Source organism: Macaca fascicularis, chromosome 14 (genome assembly GCF_037993035.2).
Source record: "Macaca fascicularis isolate 582-1 chromosome 14, T2T-MFA8v1.1".
Lineage (NCBI taxonomy): Eukaryota > Metazoa > Chordata > Mammalia > Primates > Cercopithecidae > Macaca > Macaca fascicularis.
The window spans coordinates 71,952,689-71,974,234 of NC_088388.1; the positions used below are offsets into that span (position 1 = coordinate 71,952,689).

The following is a 21,546-nucleotide window of genomic DNA, read 5'->3' on the forward strand; positions in this document are numbered from 1 at the left end:
GAATGTATATTCTGTTGATTTGGGGTGGAGAGTTCTATAGATGTCTATTAGGTCTGCTTGCTGCAGAGATGAGTTCAATTCCTGGATATCCTTGTTAACTTTCTGTCTCGTTGATCTGTCTAATGTTGACAGTGGAGTGTTGAAGTCTCCCATTATTATTGTATGGGAGTCTAAGTCTCTTTGTAAGTCTCTAAGGACTTGCTTTATGAATCTGGATGCTCCTGTATTGGGTGCATATATATTTAGGATAGTTAGCTCTTCCTGTTGAATTGATCCCTTTACCATTATGTAATGGCCTTCTTTGCCTCTTTTGATCTTTGATGGTTTAAAGTCTGTTTTATCAGAGACTAGGATTGCAACCCCTGCTTTTTTTTCTTCTCCATTTGCTTGGTAAATCTTCCTCCATCCCTTTATTTTGAGCCTATGTATGTCTCTGCGTGTGAGATGGGTCTCCTGAATACAGCAGACTGATGGGTCTTGACTCTTTATCCAGTTTGCCAGTCTATGTCTTTTAATTGGAGCATTTAGTCCATTTACATTTAAGGTTAATATTGTTATGTGTGAACTTGATCCTGCCATTATGATATTAACTGGTTATTTTGCTTGTTAGTTGATGCAGTTTCTTCCTAGCCTCGATGGTCTTTACATTTTGGCATGTTTTTGCAATGGCTGGTACCGGTTGTTCCTTTCCATGTTTAGTGCTTCCTTCAGGGTCTCTTGTAAGGCAGGCCTAGTGGTGACAAAATCTCTAAGCATTTGCTTATCTGTAAAGGATTTTATTTCTCCTTCACTTACGAAACTTAGTTTGGCTGGATATGAAATTCTGGGTTGAAAATTCTTTTCTTTAAGAATGTTGAATATTGGCCCCCACTCTCTTCTGGCTTGTAGAGTTTCTGCCGAGAGATCTGCTGTTAGTCTCATGGGCTTCCCTTTGTGGGTAACCCGACCTTTCTCTCTGGCTGCCCTTAAGATTTTTTCCTTCATTTCAACTTTGGTGAATCTGGCAATTATGTGTCTTGGAGTTGCTCTTCTCAATGAGTATCTTTGTGGCGTTCTCTGTATTTCCTGGATTTGAATGTTGGCCTGCCCTACTAGGTTGGGGAAGTTCTCCTGGATGATATCCTGAAGAGTGTTTTCCAACTTGGTTCCATATTCCCCCTCACTTTCAGGCACCCCAATCAGACGTAGATTTGGTCTTTTTACATAATCCCATACTTCTTGCAGGCTTTGTTCATTTCTTTTTCTTCTTTTTTCTTTTGGTTTCTCTTTTTGCTTCATTTCATTCATTTGATCCTCAATCGCTGATACTCTTTCTTCCAGTTGATCGAGTCGGTTACTGAAGCTTGTGCATTTGTCACGTATTTCTCGTGTCATGGTTTTCATCTCTTTCATTTCGTTTATGACCTTCTCTGCATTAATTACTCTAGCCATCAATTCTTCCACTTTTTTTTCAAGATTTTTAGTTTCTTTGCGCTGGGTACGTAATTCCTCCTTTAGCTCTGAGAAGTTTGATGGACTGAAGCCTTCTTCTCTCATCTCGTCAAAGTCATTCTCCGTCCAGCTTTGATCCGTTGCTGGCGATGAGCTGCGCTCCTTTGCCGGGGGAGATGCGCTCTTATTTTTGGAATTTCCAGCTTTTCTGCCCTGCTTTTTCCCCATCTTTGTGGTTTTATCTGCCTCTGGTCTTTGACGATGGTGATGTACTGATGGGGTTTTGGTGTAGGTGTCCTTCCTGTTTGATAGTTTTCCTTCTAACAGTCAGGACCCTCAGCTGTAGGTCTGTTGGAGATTGCTTGAGGTCCACTCCAGACCCTGTTTGCCTCAGTTGAAAATGCAGAAATCACCGGTCTTCTGTGTCGCTCGCGCTGGGAGTTGGAGACTGGAGCTGTTCCTATTCGGCCATCTTGCTCCGCCCCCCAGAAACAATGTTTAAATTGATGGCTATGATATAAAACCTTTGGATAAAGGCAGCTAAAATGAAATTTGAGATTAGGCAAGACTCTAACTATCTAACATGTTTGCTTGTTTCAAGACAAAATAATCCACGACCAGGTGCGGTGGCTCATACCTGTAATCCCAGCACTTTCGGAGGCCGAGGTGGGCGGAACACAAGGTCAGAAGTTCAAGACCAGGCTGGCCAACATGGTAAAACCCCATCTCTACCATCTCTACTAAAAACACAAAAATTAGCTGTCTGTAGTCATGGGCACCTCTAATCCCAGCTACTCGGGAGGCTGAGGCAAGAGAATCGCTTGAACCTGGGAGGCAGAGGTTGCAGTGAGCTGAGATCATGCCACTGCACTCCAGCCTGGGCAACAGGGCAAGACTCCCTCTAAAAAAAAAAAAAAAAAAAAAAAAAAAAATTCCACAATACAGAAAGAAAGGAACACAGTAGTACATAAAGCTTGTTTTCCCAACTTTGTGCTACAACCAACTGGAAACCAATCATTTTATGGAAAAAAGTTTGTAAATCAAGTATTCTTAATACTTTTATATATTAGAAATACATTTTAAAGTCTATTAATAATGAAAATAGCTTCACTAAAAACTAATTAAAAGCCAAAAATGGCGTTTTAGCATCAACGAATACGAACTTTTACAACATCTGTTAAATATCTGTTATGCTTAACAGATATGCAATAAAATGTTTACCAGTATTACTGAATCACTGAATTTTAGTTTTGAGCATAATATACACATAGTTTAAAACTCAAAACACACAAAAAATAATACACAATAAAAAGTTTAGACTGGGTGCAATGGCTCACGTCTGTAATCCCAGCACTTTGGGAGGCCAAGGCAGGTGGATCACTTGAGGCCAGAAGTCCAAGACAAGCCTGGCCAACAAGGCAAAACCCTATCTTTATGAAAAATACAAAAATTAGCCGAGCATCATGCTGCACACCTGTAATCCTAGCTACTCAGGAGGCTGAGGCACAAGAATTCTTGAACATGGGAGGCAGAGGTTGCCGTGAGCTGAGATTGCACCACTGTGCTCCAGCCTGGGCAATGGAATAAGACTGTCTCAAAAGCAAACAACAAAAAAAAGTATCTGTCCCTTGCTCCCATCCTCCAATCACCAGTAAGAGGAAAAACAATTATCACTAAAATACAATCAGGAGACATACATACTATATACTCCAACTTGTTTCTGTGGACATGGTAACACTTTTCATAACACCAGAAATAACATTTTCTTTTTAAATTGGGATTATTTCAAAGCTCACAAAACAGAAAACATCTGGATGACAAAGGATTCCCACATGAATGCCAAAAAGATCAAATGGAATGTTAAAATAAAGCATGATCAAGGAACACTGGAAGGACACAACAAAATGAAATTAACAAAAATACCAGCTAAGATTCCATAAATTACTCCTGACCAACACTGACAGAACATCTGCAGCAGTGGGACAAAGGACAGGGTTACAACTTTCTGTATCTAGATCCCAAATTAGTTACTGAAAAGCTAAGATCACAAACCAGACTTAGAAAAATAACTCCTGCTTATGCATCAGATCACCCCTGAAGACTGATACCAACAACACGGAATGGCATCTGTGGGGCTCAAATGAACATCTGGAGAATTTACAAAGAAAACCATCGACTTGGCCAGGTGCGGTGGCTCACGCCTGTAATCCCAGCACTTTGGGAGGCCGAGGTGGGCGGATCACTTCAGGTCAGGAGTTCAAGACCAGCCTGGTTAACATGATGAAGCCCCATCTCTACTAAAAGTACAAAAAAATTAGCCGGGCGTAGGGCGCACACCTGTAATTCCAGCTACTCGGGAGGCTGAGGCAGGAGAATCACTGGAACCCGGGAGGCGTAAGTTGCAATGAGCTAAGATCGTGCCACTGCACTCCAGCCTGGGAGACAGAGTGAGACTCCCTCTCAAAAAAAAAAAAAAAGAAAACCATTGACTTACCACCTCGGGCCTCCTCAGATAAACAGCTTCAGACTTGATACTCTCAAGAGTAAATTGCCAATCATCAATTATTAAGCGGCAAATTATTCAGCTAAGGGTGATTAAAACTCTTTACATGGCCTTCCCTCCTTTCAATTTAGTCACTTCACTAATGCTTTCACCTGAGAAGTAAAAAGAAGTTCACAGCTGGGTGCAGTGGCTCAAGTCTGTAATCCCAACACTTTGGGAGGTCGAGACAGAATGTGGGGGAGGAATCAAGAGTTCCTTGGAGTTATAGTATATAGTAGTACTTGGAGTTGCAGAAACTATCCAGCAATCATGTGGAGAATTATTACCAACATACAGAAAGATGGCAGGTACCTAGGACTACTAACCGTGGTGAAAGATTCTGAGGTCAAGAGTTCGAGACCAGCCTGGCCAACATAGTGAAGCTCCATCTCTCCTAAAAATACAAAAAATTAGCCGGGCATTGTGGCATGCACCTGTAATCCCAGCTACTCGGGAGGTTAAGGCAGAAGAATTGCTTGAACCCAGGAGGCAGAGGTTACAGTGAGTCAAGATCACTCCACTGTACTCCAGCCTAGGCGACAGAGCAAGACTCCATCTCAAAAAAAAAAAAATGAGTTCACTAAGAACACAATTGCCTGAGGGCCCTTAGACCACCATTTCTCCAAATTATCAGAAGACTGAAAGTGGTAAGATTGGGAGGAGAATCCTAAGAGACCACTGGCGTAGTGGCCCACTATTTATGGAAAATACAAAAATCTACTCCTAACCTCACGTATTTAATTCAAAAGGAGTTGGGAAGGGGGAATACAAATGATTTCTATGGAGCCTTTAATTACCAGCTGGCTTGGGACAACTGGAGTTCCAGTGATATCCCCCATAATCTAACCCCGATGCATTTTTTAATACTTTTATGAGAACCTCTAGGAGTAAACTGGAAATGGGTCCCTGCAGCAAATCAGGCAAAACAGTAATGTGGCAAAAGCTACATTACTGCCACCACTACCCTTTTTGTTTGTAGGCAAGGACCCACTTCCAAGATCACATTCCCAGCCTCCTCTGCAGCTAGGCATGCTCAAGCATACGAAGCAAACACAGACAATGAAATATAAGGGAAAGTCTATTGAGATAATTTTTCGTAAAAATTTCTTCCCTAGTGGAACAAAAAAAAAAAAAAAGGAAGGAAATAGAGATGGGGGAAGGAGGGAAAAAGGTAGGAAAAATTTGCATAAGGATAAATTGTCCCGTCCTCCTTTTCTTCTACCTGAAGTTGTTATATGAAAATATAGTACTTGGAGTTGCAGAAACTATCCAGCAATCATGAGGAGAATTATTACCAACATACAGAAAGATGGCAGGTACCTAGGACTACTAACCGTGGTGAAAGATTCTGTAGCATCACTTGAGCAGTTTATCTTTGAGGTTAATTTCCGGTTTCAACCCACAGGTTACTCTTTAAAGAATAAGTCAGACTATAATTTTTTTTTTTTTTTTTTTTGAGACACAGTCTCACTCTGTTGCCCAGGCTGCAGTGCAGTGGTGTGATCTCAGCTCACTGCAACCTCCGCCTCCTGGGTGCAAGCGATTCTCCTGCCTCAGCCTCCCAAGTAGCTGGGACTACAGGCACATGCCACCACGCCCGGCTAATTTTTCGTATTTTTAGTAGAGACGAGATTTCACCATGTTGGCCAGGATGGTCTCGATCTCCTGACTTCTTGATCTGCCCACTTAAGCCTCCCAAAGTGCTCGGATTACAGGCGTGAGCCACTGCGCCCAGCCAGAGACTGTAAATTTCTAAATTGATGTTCTCAATTACAAAACAAATTACAGCCAGGCGCCATAATTTGTGAACTAGAATTGATACCCAGGTTGCATGCCTCTAAACCAGGGGTCCCCAACTCCCAGGCCATGGACCACTAACAGTCCGTGTCCCGTTACAAACTGGGGCACACAACAGGAGGTAAGTGGCGGGCAAGCAAGCAGGCGAAGCTTCGTCTGTATTTACAGTCGCCCCCCATTGCTCACATTGCCACCTGAGCTCTGCCTCTTGTCAGATCAGCAGTAGCATTAGATTCTCATAGCACGAACCCTACTGTGAACTGCACATGCAAGGGATCTAGGTTGCATGATCCTTTGAGAATCTAATGCCTGATGATCTGTCACTGTCTCCCACTACCCCAGATGAGACCGTCTAGTTGCAGAAAAACAAGCTCAGCGCTTCCACTGATTCTACAGTATGTTGGATTGCATAATTATTTCCTTATATATTACAATGTAACAACAATAGGAATAAAGTGTACAATAAATGTGATGCACTTGAATCATCCCAAAAACATCCCCCCGACCCCGCCCACAGTCCATGGGAAAATTGCGTTCCAAGAAACCAGTCCCTGGTGCCAAAAAGGGTTGGGGACCACTGCTCTAAACTAGCACTTGTTCCAGTATATCACACCTATGCTACCATACAAATTACCTTCATAATCTCTTATATTTATATACTTGGGTGTGGCTAAAAAGACCAGGTGAAGGTAAAGTATACACAAAAATTATTCAATACTTTTTTCTTAAAGATAGGGTCTTGCTAACTTGCCCAGGCTGGAGTGTAGTGGCTACTCACAAGTACTATCATAGCTCACTGCAGCCTTAAGCTCCTGGGCTCAAGCAGATCCTCTTGCCTTAGCGAGGACTACAGGCACATGTTACGGTGCCAGAGTAACACTTCTATTCTTAACCCTAGAGATAAGTAACTTTCATTATTAGTCCTTAGTTTAATACCATCAAGTTCAGGAGAGTATCCTCCATTCATGTCTATGAATCATAAAATACCTTCACCTGCAGTGGGCGGCAATGGCTGTCCCATTCAGAACAGAATCTTTAAATTTTAGGAGCAGGTAAAGATTTATGAATAATAGCTTAGGAGCTAATAAACCAATAGTCACCAATAGGAAGAGGTATTACCAAAACCCTAATTCTTTCAATTCAAGTACACAGTGGTCTGTGACAAAAAAGGTTTAATTAAATAGACTCTCTCAAACTATATTTCCTTCTCTGCCTAGTTAGCATCTCCTTCTTATTCTCCCCCAACATAACTGACAATAATATGGAAGTATATATTTAAACCTAAATTTTATTTAGTCATTTGAAGTTGCATATTACCTTTTATTAATTTTAAAATCAGGTAATTTTCTTTTTTTCTTCTCTCAAGGAAACGTTATTTAAGTGTAGCCCTACTTGATCTTTTTTCTTGCGGCTCTGTTTTTGAAAAATTCTCCCTCTCAAGATTTACAACATTTTAAGTTCTAATTTGAAAGAATACTAATTGAGAAGCAATTATGATTGCTGAATGAATTTTTAAATACCAGAGTCCAGTACCTGATCTACTATTTCCAGTTTTCATCATATCTAAAACATCACTGAGGGCTGGGCATAGTGGCTCATGCCTGTAATCCCAGCACTTTGGGAGCTCGAGGCAGGCAGATCACTTGAAGCCAGGAGTTGGAGACCAGCCCTAACCATCATAGTGAAACTCCATCTCTATAAAAACTACAAAAATTAGGCCAGGCGACGTGGCTCATGCCTGTAATCCCAGCACTCTGGGAGGCCGAGGTGGGCGGATCACGAGGTCAGGAGATCGAGACCATCCTGGCTAACATGGTGAAATCCCGTCTCAACTAAAAATACAAAAAAAAAAAATTAGCCAGGCATGGTGGCGGGCACCTGTAGTCCCAGCTACTCAAGAGGCTGAGGCAGGAGAATGGCGTGAACCCAGAAGGTGGACCTTGCAGTGAGCTGAGATAGTGCCACTGCACTCAGGCCTGGGCAACAGAGCGAGACTCCGTCTCAAAAAAAAAAAAAAAATTACCACAAAAATTATCTGGGCATGGTGGCACACAGCTGTAATCCCAGCTACTCAGGAGGGTGAGGCATAAGGATCGCTTGAGCCTGGAAGGCAGAGGTTGCAGTAAGCCAAGATCACACCACTGCACTCCAGTCCAGGCAACAAACCAAGACTGTGTCTCAAAAAAAAATAAAATTTTTGAATTTAAAAAATAAAAACACCATTAACTGCAAGACACATTATTTTATATTCTGCTAAGAAAAAATGCTGCCAATTAACACAATACCCTGTCACTTAGAATTTTTATTTATACTTATTAAAAGAGTTATTTTAAACTTATTTAGTCAGAGTTTAGCATCTATTACTTCTATGCATAATAAAAAAAGATAAATGAAATAAATTAGTGCATAAATGGGTCATATTCAGAGTTGAACTCTTCTGAATCTTTTTTTTTAATCAGTCATTGATATCCATATTTTTCCACAAATTACCATCCTCCATGCTATCAAAAAAGCCCAGGTGATCCAACATTTGTATTCCAACCATTGTCTCTGGGATTTTCTTACAAGCCTGCTGATACCCATCCCACAAGTTCCATGCATGAAGAGGCAATGACAACTGCATCACAGCCTAAAAGAACCATAAGATGCATCTTGATTTCAGAAATGTTAAGAATGTAAAAGAATGTGCTTCTTATAATTCATGAAACAGAATAACTTCCTTTTGTACCTTGAATAAGACAAAATTTTTCCTGGACTTCAGTTTTCCACTAATAACAGTAGCTACCAATGCTAAATACCTACCATTCTTAGCATTTCACCTGTCTCATTTTACTTCACAGAAAAGCAAAAAGGTCAATATTAATCTTGTTTCACACATATAAAATACTGAAGCTCAGAAAAGCTAAGCCACTTGTCCAAGATTACTCAGCTAATAAGCAGCAGAGCTGGGTTTCAATCTATGGCCTACCTTCGAAGTTCTTATTCTTTCCATTACCAGTAGTTCTCAAAATTAAGTGCACATAAAAAACTCAGGTGAGGACCGGCACTGTGGCTCATGCCTGTAATCCCAGCACGCTGGCAGGCTGAGACAGGTGGATTGCTTGAGCCCGGGAGTTTGAGACCAGCCTGGGCAACATGGCAAAACCCATCTCTACAAAAAAAAAAAAAAAATACAAAAATTAGCTGGACATGGTGGTGTGCACCTGTAGTCCTAGCTACTCCGGAGGCTGGGTCAGAGGATTGCTTGATCCCAGAAGGTGGAGATTGCAGTGAGCCATGATCATGCCCCTGCACTCCAGTGTGGGTGACAGAATGAAACTGCATCAGAAAAAAAAAAAAAGAAAAGAAACTCAGGTGATTCTTCCATAGAATGGGAAAAAAATACTGCATATATTTGCCAATCATATATTTGCAAATCTGGTAAGTTATAAAGAACTCTTAAAATTCAATAAAAACAATTTTTTTAATGGGCAAAGCATCTGAATAGACATTTCTTCAAAGAAAATATACAAACGGCCAATAAGCATATGAAAAAATGCTTACCATCATAAGCTGTTGGAAAAATGCTAGTCAAAGCCACTTACAATATCACTTCACATCCACTAGAATGCCTATAATCAAAAAGACAGACAATAACATGCACTGGCCATGATGTGGAGAAATAGGAACCATCATGTATTATTGCTGGTGGGAATATAAAATGGAGCAGCTGTTTTGGAAGACAGTTTGAAAGTTCCTCAAAAAGTTAAACAGAGTTATCATATGACCCAGACATTCCATTTTTAGGTATATATCCAAGAGAAAAACATATATCCATACAAAAACTTGTACATGAATGTTCACAGCAGCATTATTAATAATAGTAAAAAGTAGAAACAACCCAAATCTGTCAACTGATGAAGAGATTAATAAAATGTGTCATATCCATACAATGGGATATTATTTGGCAATAAAAAGGAATGAAGTAATGATACTACAACCTGACGAATCTTGAAAACATTGTGCCAGGCTGGGCGTGGTGGCTCACGCCTATAATCCCAGCACTTTGAGAGGCCAAGGCAGGTGGATCACTTGAGGTCAAAAGATGGCAAAACCCCATCTCTACTAAACCTCACTGAGGTTTTGAGATGGCAAAACCCCATCTCTACTAAAAATACAAAAATCAGCTGGGCATGGTGGCAGGTACCTGTAAACCCAGCTACTCAGGAGGCTGAGACAGGAGAACTGCATGAACCCGGGAGGTGGAGGTTGTAGTGAGCCGGGATTGGGACACTGTACTCCAGTCTGAGTGACACAGAGAAACTCTGTCTCAAAGAAAAGAAAAGAAAAAAAAAAAAAGGACCCATTATGCCAAAATAAGCCAGTCACAAGAAACTACAATGTTACAGAATTCCATTTATATAGATTCCATTTCTGTGGAGACAGAAAGTAGATAAGTGGTTGCTTAAGGCTGGAGAGGGTGATGGGGAGAAACTGCTAATGGGTACCAAGTTTCTTTTAGGGGGAACTAAAACATTTTAAATTGGCGTGATGATTGTACAACCCTATAAAAAAAAAACACGTTGAATGGTATACTTTAAATGGGATATGTAATCATATACGATATGCAGTCGCATCATGTAACTTACATGGTATGTACATTGTATATAAATAAAGCCTTTAAAAAAAAAAAAAAAAACTCTAGACCAGATTAGATTACCTCTAAGATCTCTTTCTAGATAACAACAGTCTCTGAGACACTGAAAAAGGGTCTCAGCATCACGCACAGTGGCTCGTACCTGTAACCCCAACACTTTGGGAGGTCAAGGTGGGAGGATCACTTGAGCCCAGGAGTTCAAGACCAGTTCGGGCAACATAGTGAAACCCTGTCTCTACAAAAAATACAAAATTAGCCAGGCATGGTGGTACATGCCTGTGGTCCCAGCTACTCAGGAGGCTGAGGTAGAAGGATCACTTAAGTCTAGAAGATCGATACTGCAGGGAGCCATGATCACACCACTGTGCTCCAGCTTGGGTGACAGAATGAGAACCTGTCTCAAAAAAAAAAAGTCTCAGAACATCCATAAACAGACCTCGGAATCCAATCTCCCGTGACTCCTGGGAATCTACAGTTCAGAGAAAGTAACACACAGTACAGTAATTCCTCATTTGAGGTCTCTAGACCACCAGATGTCTGCAAAGGCAGGACAGGTGCTTCTTGAGCCAGTTTCAATTCTTTAGAACATCTATAAGAAATCACATATTCAGCCTTCTCTGGGGTAAAGTTTTCTAAGTGTCTTTGACTTTGGCTAAACTCACATTAACGGTTTGAAAATAGTGATTTAGAGCTGACTGACAGCTCAATGTATAAAAAAATAAGAAAACAAATTGTTCCCTGATAATATACTGTTTTTTGGGGGGAGGGTTGTTTTTTGGTTTTGGGGTTTTTTTGAGACAGAGTCTAGCTCTGTCGCTCAGGATGGAGTGTTGTGGCACTATCTCAGCTCACTGCAACCTCCACGTCCCAGGTTCAAGTGATTCTCCTGCCTCAGCCTCCCAAGTAGCTAGACTAGCTAGGATTAGAGGTGTGTGCCACCATGCCCAGCTAATTTTTGTATTTTTAGTAGAGACAGGGTTTCACCATGTTGGCCAGGCTGGTCTCAAACCCCTGACCTCAAGTGATCCACCCGCCTCGGCCTCCCGAAGTGCTGGGATCACAGGTATGAGCCACCGCACCCCGACTCCTGATAATATATTACACTTTTTGATAGGCAAAATATTTTTTACAACTGGACTTATGATGAGTTCCTTGGTTAAAAGCTTGGGAAACACAGATACATGGGACAGTACGGTAGTATGGAAATCAGGACAAATAGCTTAGAGTCCTCACAAATATAATTCACTTCATTTCACTGTGCCTCAGTTTCCACTTTCATCTATAAAATGAACATACATATTATTCACCTGACTAAAATTCAATAATTTTTCCATATTATAGACCTCCTTAAAATGTCTTCTAAGAAGGTAGTTCTTTATATTCTGGGTCACTGCAAAAAATTTTCTTAACTGACTCTACTCAGCACAGCACAGGATAAACAATCCTAAGAAGAAAAGTACACAGACTCTAGTATGTAGAAACTTACTGTAAGTGGTCTTAAAAAGCAAAGAGGAAAAAATATAATAATAAACTAAAAAGAAAGTAGACTACTTGTCTACTGCTGATAGCAAAAGTCAACAGAAAACACATCAGTATAAAACCTCCCCAAAGCATGGAATGTCCCGATTAACAACAAATTAGTTGTCTTTTCATCTCACACTTCATTCCCAAAATACTAGCTTCCAAATGCCGTCCGCAGAACAAATGAACTGAAGAAGGGGAGGAGAACAAAGGAGAAAAACTGTATCATAATTGGTCTCCTCCCCTCGAAATTCCAAAAGATAAGAACTGGGGACCGTGGGGGTGGGTTGCAGCAGTAGTGGCTCACTTCTGTAATCCCAGCACTTTGGGAGGCTGAGGTGGGAGAATCACTTGAGCCTAGGAGTTCAAGACCAACATGGGCAACAAACAAACCCTGTCTCTACAAAGTTTTTAAAATAAGCCAGTTGTGACGGCACATGCCTATAGTCCTAGGTACTCAGGAGGCTAAGGCAGGAGGATCGCCTGAACCCAGGAGGACAAGGACATAGTGAGCTAAGATCACACCACTGCATTCCAGCCTGGGCAACAGAGCAAGACTCTTGTCTCTTAAGAAAAAAAAAGAAAATGAAAGAAAGAAAGAAGGGACGTAAGGGGGAAGAAACAGATAAAATTCAGTATAAAATTCTATTTACAGTCTAATATGCTGTGTATTTTTTTTTTAACTTTGTTCAATGTCATAAAAACTTCTGACATTTTCTCAGGCTGAGCACAGTGGCTTGACAGTAGGATTACTTGAGCCCAGAAGTTCAAGACCAGTCTGAGTAACATGGTGAGACCCCATCTCTACAACAAATACAAAAATTAGCCGCGCACCTGGAGTCTCAGCTACCCTGGAGGATGAGATGGGAGGATCGCTTGAGCTTGGGAGGAGAGGTTGCAGTAAGCAGAGATCACACCACTCATTCCAGCTTAGGCAACAGAGTGAGATTCTGCCTCAAATTTTATATATATATATATATGTATCTACTACTAACTTCTTTAAGAATAAAAAGCTATTGGTACATTTCTGAGTGAATTCATACTAACTTAAACTGAGCATAAAACTGGCAAGAGGCACTGGTGAGAAGGAGCACTAATCTCAAAAGAGGAAAAGCAAGCAAGATCCTTTACAACTTAATTCATATAAAAACCCAAGTTGGGGCCGGGCGCAGTGGCTCATGCCTGTAATCCGAGCATTTTGGAAGGTCGAGGCAGGAGGATCACTTAGGTCAGGAGTTCAAAAGCAGCCTGGCCAACATGGTGAAACTCAGCCTCTACTAACAATACAAAAAAATTAGCCAGGTGTGGTGGCAGCTACTACGGAGGCTGAGGCAGGTGAATTGCTTGAACCCAGGAGGCAGAGGTTGCAGTGAGCTGAGATTGCACCACTGCACTCCAGCCTGGCCAACAGAGCAAGACTTCGTCTCAAAAACAAACAAAAAACACCCAAGTTCAGAGATTTCCAATGAACTTTTAAAAAATCATTCCACTTGCTAGAGCAGACAAGAGAAGCCAGATCACCTCCTTCCTTAGGCAATTGAAGTTATCATGAATACCAAGAGAAGGCGAAAGTTTCAACTTTTTCAATATTGTCTTTGAAAAAAAAAAAAAAAGCAAATCAGAAACCTAAACCCTTGTTTTAGTAGGTAATACAGTATCCTATTCACAACTCTATGGGAATGAAAGGATTCATTCCATTAAGTTAATATAGATAGAAGAACATACTAACTCCTTCAAACAAATAACCTGTTAATCCTTGGAGCACCAACAATCTCTGCCTTTACATATTATATACTCAACAACAAACAGGATAGTGTATTTAAAGTGATCACATGAACCAAAGTATATAACACAAGCTCAACAGAGGCCCCCATAGCCCCCTACAGAGTGTATACAGTATCTCACCCAAGAAAAAATAAGATACATTTAAATATGGCCAGTCACATTCATTTGACAAGGGTATAAAGATACAAAAATGAGTAATAGCCCATAACTTCAAAGACTTCACCTGAGGGAGGATGCCAGAAGCATGTGCAAAAATCAAAATCCTTTGAGATCACAGAGAACAAGGAACTTGCAGTTATTGGTAATCAAGAATTTGTCAGGTGAAAAAGTGGGAGGAAAGGTACCAACAGGCAGACAACAGCATACACAGAGGTATGAATGTAGACTGCACAATTAGACAACCTGATGTCCCGAGCGACCAGAGCTGGGGGAAGAAAGAGGAAGGATGCATGGGCATGAAATGGTAGCAACCAAGCCAGGAAAGGAAGCTTGCAGCTGGGTTGCAGAGAACTATATATACTATGACAAGGTGTTTGGCCTTTATCTAGAAGGCCACAGAGGAGTGATCTATAATAATGTTTTTAGAAAGCTAACTGGTGGTAATGTGGAAGAAATATTTAAAAGGAGAGATGGGAGATAGAAGATATAAGGACACCACTACAATAATTAGGATACTAGTATAATGCAAGCCAAAAGTGATAGATCAGCAATAATACAAACTAAGCAACAGGAACAGGAGCAAGAGACTATATCAACTTAGCTTAGATGTGTGCCATATTTCACATGCATTGTGATTTGATCTATACAACCTTGGGGAACAGAGGCCATTACTGCCCCTTTTTACAAATGAGAAAAATTAAGTTTATAAAGATTAATTCATTTTCCACAAGTCAGCACAGATATCAGGACACAAACTCGGGACTGTCTGACTGCAGTGTCCATATTCTTTACCATAAGCTCCTGCACCAAGCTACAGACAATAGGGGAAAAATGCAGACAAAATGCAATCAAGAAGTCTTTAGAAGACACAATCAACAGGAATTATTACAACCACTGACCACCGATACCCCACACGGGATCTTCACTTACACACTAATTCTGCCTTCCTGAACTGCTTCTGAAAATTTATTACTTTCTTCATCTAGAGATTTCTTAGTTTGCTTAGTAAGTTAAAAACCTTAAACTTTTAACCACATCAAGAGTTTCAGGTATCTCACACAGGAATTTTTTTTTTTTTCTTTTGAGACAGGGTCTCATTCTGTTGCCCAGGCTGGAGTGCAGTGCTGCCATCTCGGCTCACTGCAACCTCCACCTACTGGGTTCAAGCAATTCTTCTGCCTCAGCCTCCCAAGTAGCTACGACTACAGGCGCATGCCACCATGCCTGGCTAATTTTTGTATTTTTAGTAGAGACAGTGTTTCACCATGTTAGCCAGGCTGGTCTCAAACTCCAGACCTCAGGTCATCTGCCTACCTCAGCCTGCCAAAGTGCTGGGATTACAGGTGTGAGCCACCACGCATGGCCTCGCATAGGAATTTTTAAGTCTAAATATTTTCTTATGGTTATAACAAGGGGGGAAAGACAAATACAGAATTAAAATTGTAATTTTCAGTCAGAAAACAACAATCTTGATAAATCCAGATTGGATGAGAATAGATTTATATGCCTTAGTCAGAAACCCTAACGACACGTATACAACAGAAATGCTTATAGTGCCTAAATATAGGAGAGGAAAAAAAGGAAATTCTTAAAACTAAAATCTTTGGGCTACAAACAGCAATTCAAACACATAATTTTATAATAACACCATCGAGTTAATATTTTTCATGAAACCAACATGAAGTGTACTACCAGAAAACTAGGTAACTGATAAGGCTTACAGACCCAATTCCAATGTGATAAATGTATTACAAAAGGGAAATAAGAATTGCAGCCACTCTTGTTTCACCATGCAAATCATCTCCCATTCTAGACAAAAATCTTTGTTGAACTGTCAGTCTATATTAAAAGACTGTTAAATAAGTGGTATTTCTTTCATTAAAATAAGTCATCCATCCCTCTAGGAAGAAAGATACTGATTTTCACAATATTAGCAAGATGTCTTAGCTATTCAAAGTTATCTTGACTATGAATATGAGTAACCTCAATAATAAAATAAAATATGATAAACACACTTCTCACTAAATTTGGCACTCAAAGACAAAGTTGTATTTGTCATGTTCTAACCCAGTGAGAGCATATAATCATCTGGGGTTGACTGGCTCACCCCCAGATATTAACCATTAACCACAAGTGTTGGTTTAAAAATCTAACTGTGTAAAACTGTTAAGGTCAATAAAATGATTGTTACAGTTCCATGGAAAGATTATTTAAACAAGAATCTTTAATTATTATAATTTGACTAATAAGACTTTTAAGGTCCTTTTTTCCAAATACTATGTGTGCATTATAGGTCCCCTACTGAAGGAAAAAGTTTGTATTGTGTTAGTTCCATTTCTAATTTCCAGCTGAGTCAAAGTTCTAACAGCCTTAAAGCAGGAAATCCAAAAGGAAATTCCATCATCAGTTCCTGGGGCTTGGTAACTCAAAGCTTCTTTGAAACAGAGAAATAGAAGTCCTTGAACTATTTACTATAGCCTTACCTCATATCTTCAAGCAAATCACATTCTGCTTGATGTTTGGCTTGAAGTTTTGTCATCTGCTCAACTTGAATGTTTTTCAGTTCTTGGGTAACTTTCACCTAAAATACACCATATATTTATGAAGGTCTTTTTACAAATTTAACCCAAAAAAATTGCTTAAGGAAAATACATCTGTCAGAATATGTCTCTTGCTCGCCTCTCCCCTGAAGGCCATAAATCCATTATTTGCCATCTAGTTTTATTTACTGAAGATACTTACTTAATGAAAAATTAAAGCCAAATAGCCTGAACAGAGGTTTAATGAAAATACACGACTATAAATATTATAAACTAAAGACATGCAAAATAAACTGCCAGTCATTCCATTTCATACACAAGCTCAATCCATGTCTAGGTCTTCCTAGAGTTTTAAAAGAGGCTGTCTTCTATTTCTAAAAAAGATTCAAAGACTTTAACCACCAGGAGAGGCGAGCAGAGTGTGGATGGGGGCTGGGAGCCTAAGAGTGCCTGATACCCAATGACCAATATTTACACAATCATGATAATATGCATGAATCGACTACATAAATTACTCCATAATGGCTGCGAAAAAGCACACTGTCTCAGAATGATGCCCTCGACTTGCTGACAGCGCATCAAATCACAATCTCTTTCTCACAAAGGAGAAAGCTAAAGTGACCTTCCAGCATATGCAGTGCTTTTAAACTACCCCGGCAAGCCGATCCCGGTAGAGGCTCCACTTCAAACAGCGAGAACAGCAAATGCCTGCTGGCCAGAGGGCCTCCCGCCAGGCCGGGCCCCAGGGTGCGAAGTTACGGTGGGTCTGGAATCTCGGCCTTAGGAGTGGGACCACTCGGAGGGGTGGGGGTACATGTTCGAAAGAAAATGACTCACTTAAATGGAGAAACCCGGATTAGGAAAGAGAGAAAGCAGAGGCAGCAGACACGGGTGAGTTAGGCGTTAGGCAAATGTTTGCCCACGAGGGGAGGACAGAACGGCCTCATCCACCCAGTGCCCAGAGTAGACATTCAGTATCTATCTGTAGGATTAAAAAGACAAGGACACAGCCTCGACCCCTGGGAAAGCTGGGGAAGGGCGCAGCGGGGAGGCTGATGACAAGCAGGGTGCATCCGTCACTCCCACCCTGGTCATCCAACCCCGGATCGCAGTGCACACGCCACGCACCTCCCGGGCCCGGTCCTCGCTTTTCAGAAGACAGCACTACAACCTCCTCGCCCCTCAGTCGGGAACGAGGCAGGACCCGTCAATCCTTAATTTATTTTCCCTTGGGGTGGGGAGGCGGTGACTATTCCAACTTCTTTTCGGCCGCCCCGTGGGAAAAGCAGGCCAAACCCTAAGGCTAGGCTAGAAACAAATCCCCCGCAAATTTGCAAGCGGGCGGGGCTGGCGACAAGCGGCTGGAGGGCTCAAAGCTGGTGCAGACTAAACAATCACACACGCACAAGGCTCTGCAAAGCTGCCGGGGCGTCCCTGCCTCCCCCTCGGTGCAGCCCGGAGAATGCACTTTGCAGCGGGCAGCATTGCCATGCGCGCGCACACACACAAATGCACACCCGAAACTCTTGTGAAATGTCTGGGGGTCTCCTGCGTAGAAAAGGGATGAGCCCCGGCGGCCCTTCTGTCGGAAAGGCAACTCACGAGCACGCCCCCCACCTGGAGCCGGCAGCAAGTCGGTGACAAGCCCAAGGCGAGGGCGGTCACGGCCCCTTGCGGGAGGGGGAGGGGGCGCAGCGGTCGCCCCAGCCGCGTTCCCCGTACGCATCCCTCCGAACCCCAAAGCCCACCAACTGCGCCCTTACCTTCCTCGGCGGCGGCTGCATGATGCTGAAGGGACATCAATCCTCCCCGACGGCAGCCTTAGCAAGGACCAGGAGGAGGAGGGCCGGAGAGGAGGGGACGGCCCAGCGAGCGCGCGCGTGTGTGAAAGGAGAGCCTAAGAAGCAGGACTTGCCCCGAAGGGAGCAGGCCGGCGGGCGGCCGAAGGACCCCAGCCAGAGACCGAGTGTGAGGAAAAGGGGGAGGAGCGCCGGGAAGGCTTGGGGCCCGGGCGGCCCGGGGGTGTGTGAGGAAGGAGGCGGAGACGGCGAAGGGGCGGGGGCCCCGGGAGCGGGGTCGCGAGGGTCTCCACCGGCCGGGCGGCGGGTGAGCCGCAGCAGAATTGTCCGCGCTCCCCGTCCGCCGCCTGCTGGGCCGCTCCCGGCGGACGCAGCGGCCCCCACCCCACCCACTCAGGCGGCCCGGCCCTCGCTGGGCCTAACGCCCCCGCCCGCCCGGGAGGAGGAAGGTGGTGCCGCGCTCCCGGCTAGGGCTCCACCACTCAGGCCGCGGGAATTTCCGGCCTCGCCGCGCGGCGCAGCGCCCCGCTCCGGCTGCTGAGGGAACCGCTCCGTCCAGAGCGGGGTTCGAGGGGCCGGTCCGCGCTGCCGGTAGGGAGCGAGGCCACGGCACAGGGCTTCGTACCGCGGCAGGGGAAGGGGGGAGCTAACGGATTGGTCGGCGGGTGGGAAGTGTAGAAACGCCAGCGCCAGGCGAAAATCCCCCCTTTCTCTCCGACAGTGGCACGTTCCAGACGCCTCCTGGCCTCCCTCCCCCACGCTGAGAGCCAGCCGGGGGCTTCCCGCGCGCTTTCCCGCCAGCTCGCCCCGGCGCGCGTCTCCGCTCGGGGGCGCGCACGTGGGCGGGAGAGGGCTCCGCGCCGACGCACGCGCAGAGGCCGCCCCCGTCTCCTGCCCGCCTTTGCGGCTGCAGTGTGTTTGTGTATGTGTCGGTGGGGCGGGGGGCGACGCTCACAGGGAAATGTTTGCAGTGGGGAGGGGGTCAGCATCCCTGTGGGATACAGAATTCTGGCGTTTGCTTCCTCTCAGCCCCTCAACACCCCACTCTCCCTACCAGCTAGATGTGCGCAAGAGGGACGAGCAAGGACAAGTCGCTTTGCGGCTGGCCGCAGGTGCCAGGCCATTGAGATTGTAGGGCGGAAAGGCAATTGCTCTGCAAAGGAAACGGCGGCACTCTACTGCAGGGCATTCAAGTCAAAGATCACTGACTCTGCGCTGAGAGGGAGCCGAGAGAACGTTAAGGCCGAGGCCCCCATTTCACAGACGGGGAGGCAAGTGCCCATAGAGGGAAACCTTTCTGAAGGTTACACAGCAGGACTAGAATCTCCGCGTCAGGAAGGGTTCTATGGGTTATTTTAAAAAAGAAACAGGTGCAGGATAATAGGCACGAGGAAAAGTAGAGGAGGCAGGAGAGGCCATAGAGGAAGCCCTTGTCTGGGAGTCAGGATCTCTGGGTGCCAGTCCACTTTGCCTACCCCTAACAGGCTAGGTGAGCTCGGGCTGCCTTATCTGCCAGTGAGGATGCTTATCTAAGCAGTGCACCCCACCACCACACATGAACCTTCCTGCTCTGTTCAGACCATCTACAGGGAGGGTTATCGGCCTCCCTTGGGGTCCTCAGAAGAGGAATACCTCTTCCCCATGCCGAGGGAGTTTTTTTGAGTCACGGGGCTGTGTGGAGGCTGAGCTGGTTTTTTCAGAAGTTGAGATCCCAGACAGCTGTTCTCAGAAGTGCAGTTAGGCCTAAGAGGAAGGTGAATGAGGCCTGGAGAGACAAGTAACTTCCCAGGTGACCACATGGCCAGAAATTGAAAAGGTGGAACTTAAACCCAGGTTGTTTACATTGAGTTAGGCTAGATTCTTGTACAGAAAAGTGATAGAGCTGTGTTTTGAGTAAGATTAATCTGGAGCTGTGTATGAACTAGGAGACTAGTCTTGCTATTTCTGGGTTCAAAAGTTAGCCCTTCACCAGAATCCTTAATTAAATCAGGGAGGGCCTGGGGCAAGGGGACAGGTGGATAGAGGCCTAGGGCCCTGACAGCTGTGGGGCGGCAGCTAGAGCCCAGGCCACAGTAACCTAGGCTGGGCTCCAGTCTCAGCTCCACCACCAATTTTTTGTGAAGGCTTGAGCTAGTCAATTCACTTATTTCAGCCTTGTTTCCTCACTTGTAAAATGGAGGTATAATGCTAACCTCATAGGCTTGCTGTATTAAATAGAATTTCTCCTACCACAGGGCCTGGCATGTAGTGCTTAGTAAGTGCTTATTGATTCATCATTCATTCAAAAAATACTTGCTAAGGTCCTGCTTTGTTCCAAGCCTATGCCAGGCACTGGGGTTCTAGAGATGAGCAAGATAGAATCAGCCTTCACCAAGATTGAATTCCAGACCAACCATTCCTTGAATGACACTGGGCTAGTGGAAGAGGGGTAACACAGTACTTGGCCCAGATGCAGTGTCATGCACATAGCAAGTGCTTAACAAAGATTTGCTGAATCCTAGTCTTGGGTGCAACTGGTCTGGGCCAGAGATTATCCTCCCTTCACCTCTCTTCTTAGGAAGTGAGCACTGGGGTATAATGGTGCTGGATGTTGGGAGACATGAGATCCAGCCTCTACCATGGATCTAGTGGGCTTTCTCTGGGCCTTGGTGCCAGCCTGCAGAATAAGATAAGTGAGTGAGCCTAGAACTTAGGAGGCTGTTCACAGAAGAAGTCAGACCCTGGGGATTTAGTTTATGCATATAGGAGGGCATCCTCTACCTGATTTGCCATCATTCTGAAGCCAGGAGTGGCATTGACTTTCTGGAATGATTTTCTTTGGAAGTGTTATAAAGAGCTAAGGGCAATACCAGATGGGCTTACCTACTGACTCCTATTTCAAAAATGTGATTTTAAAAAAAATTGTTTTAATACTTACCAAGTGCCTTTTCCAAACCTTAAACTTTCATATTACTTTTCCAAGCTAATCTTTACCTGTGAGATAGTATTATTTTCTTCATTTTTACTGATGGGGAACTGGAGGCTCAGTGAACATAAGTGACTTACCCTGACATGATAGACTTGAGACCATAACCCAGTTGTCCGATGAGGAATGTTCCTGTGTGAAGAATGTTCAAGGGAATTGGGAGAGTTCCTAACCCAGGAAAATAAGCAGACCCAGGAGGATACAAACCATTATGTTCCAGACTCTAGGGGACCGGGGAAGGGATTTCTGTGACTTATGTAAGCCTGACTTGAAATGTACCATTTTGAACAGGGCTGGGGACTTTCAGAGCCTTGTTCCTGCAATGCAGGGACGCGCTGTGTTGCCAGTAACATTGCTTGAGATTCTTTGGG

The 21,546-nt window shown here is 43.7% G+C and overlaps 1 protein-coding gene across 7 annotated transcripts in view; it reads right to left on the reverse strand.

Annotated features, from left to right (window-relative positions):
• Positions 1–18,381, reverse strand: part of FCHSD2 (FCH and double SH3 domains 2) — a 330,965-nt gene extending 312,584 nt beyond the window's left edge. For 5 of the 7 annotated variants that reach the window (XM_074014646.1, XM_074014645.1, XM_065529595.2 and 2 more), the window contains exons 1-2: positions 18,175–18,381; positions 16,355–16,452 (exon numbers count right to left, since the gene is read on the reverse strand). Coding sequence is in view for 5 of the 7 variants with exons in the window: in XM_065529595.2 (XP_065385667.1) it covers positions 16,355–16,452; positions 18,175–18,195 (119 nt within the window). In the remaining 2 variants the exon portion in view is untranslated. Of the gene's footprint in view, positions 1–16,354; positions 16,453–17,539; positions 17,606–18,174 lie in introns of those variants that run through there. The other 2 variants (XM_074014644.1, XM_045370250.3) reach the window with 1 other exon arrangement.
• Between the last annotated feature and the right edge of the window lie 3,165 nt (positions 18,382–21,546).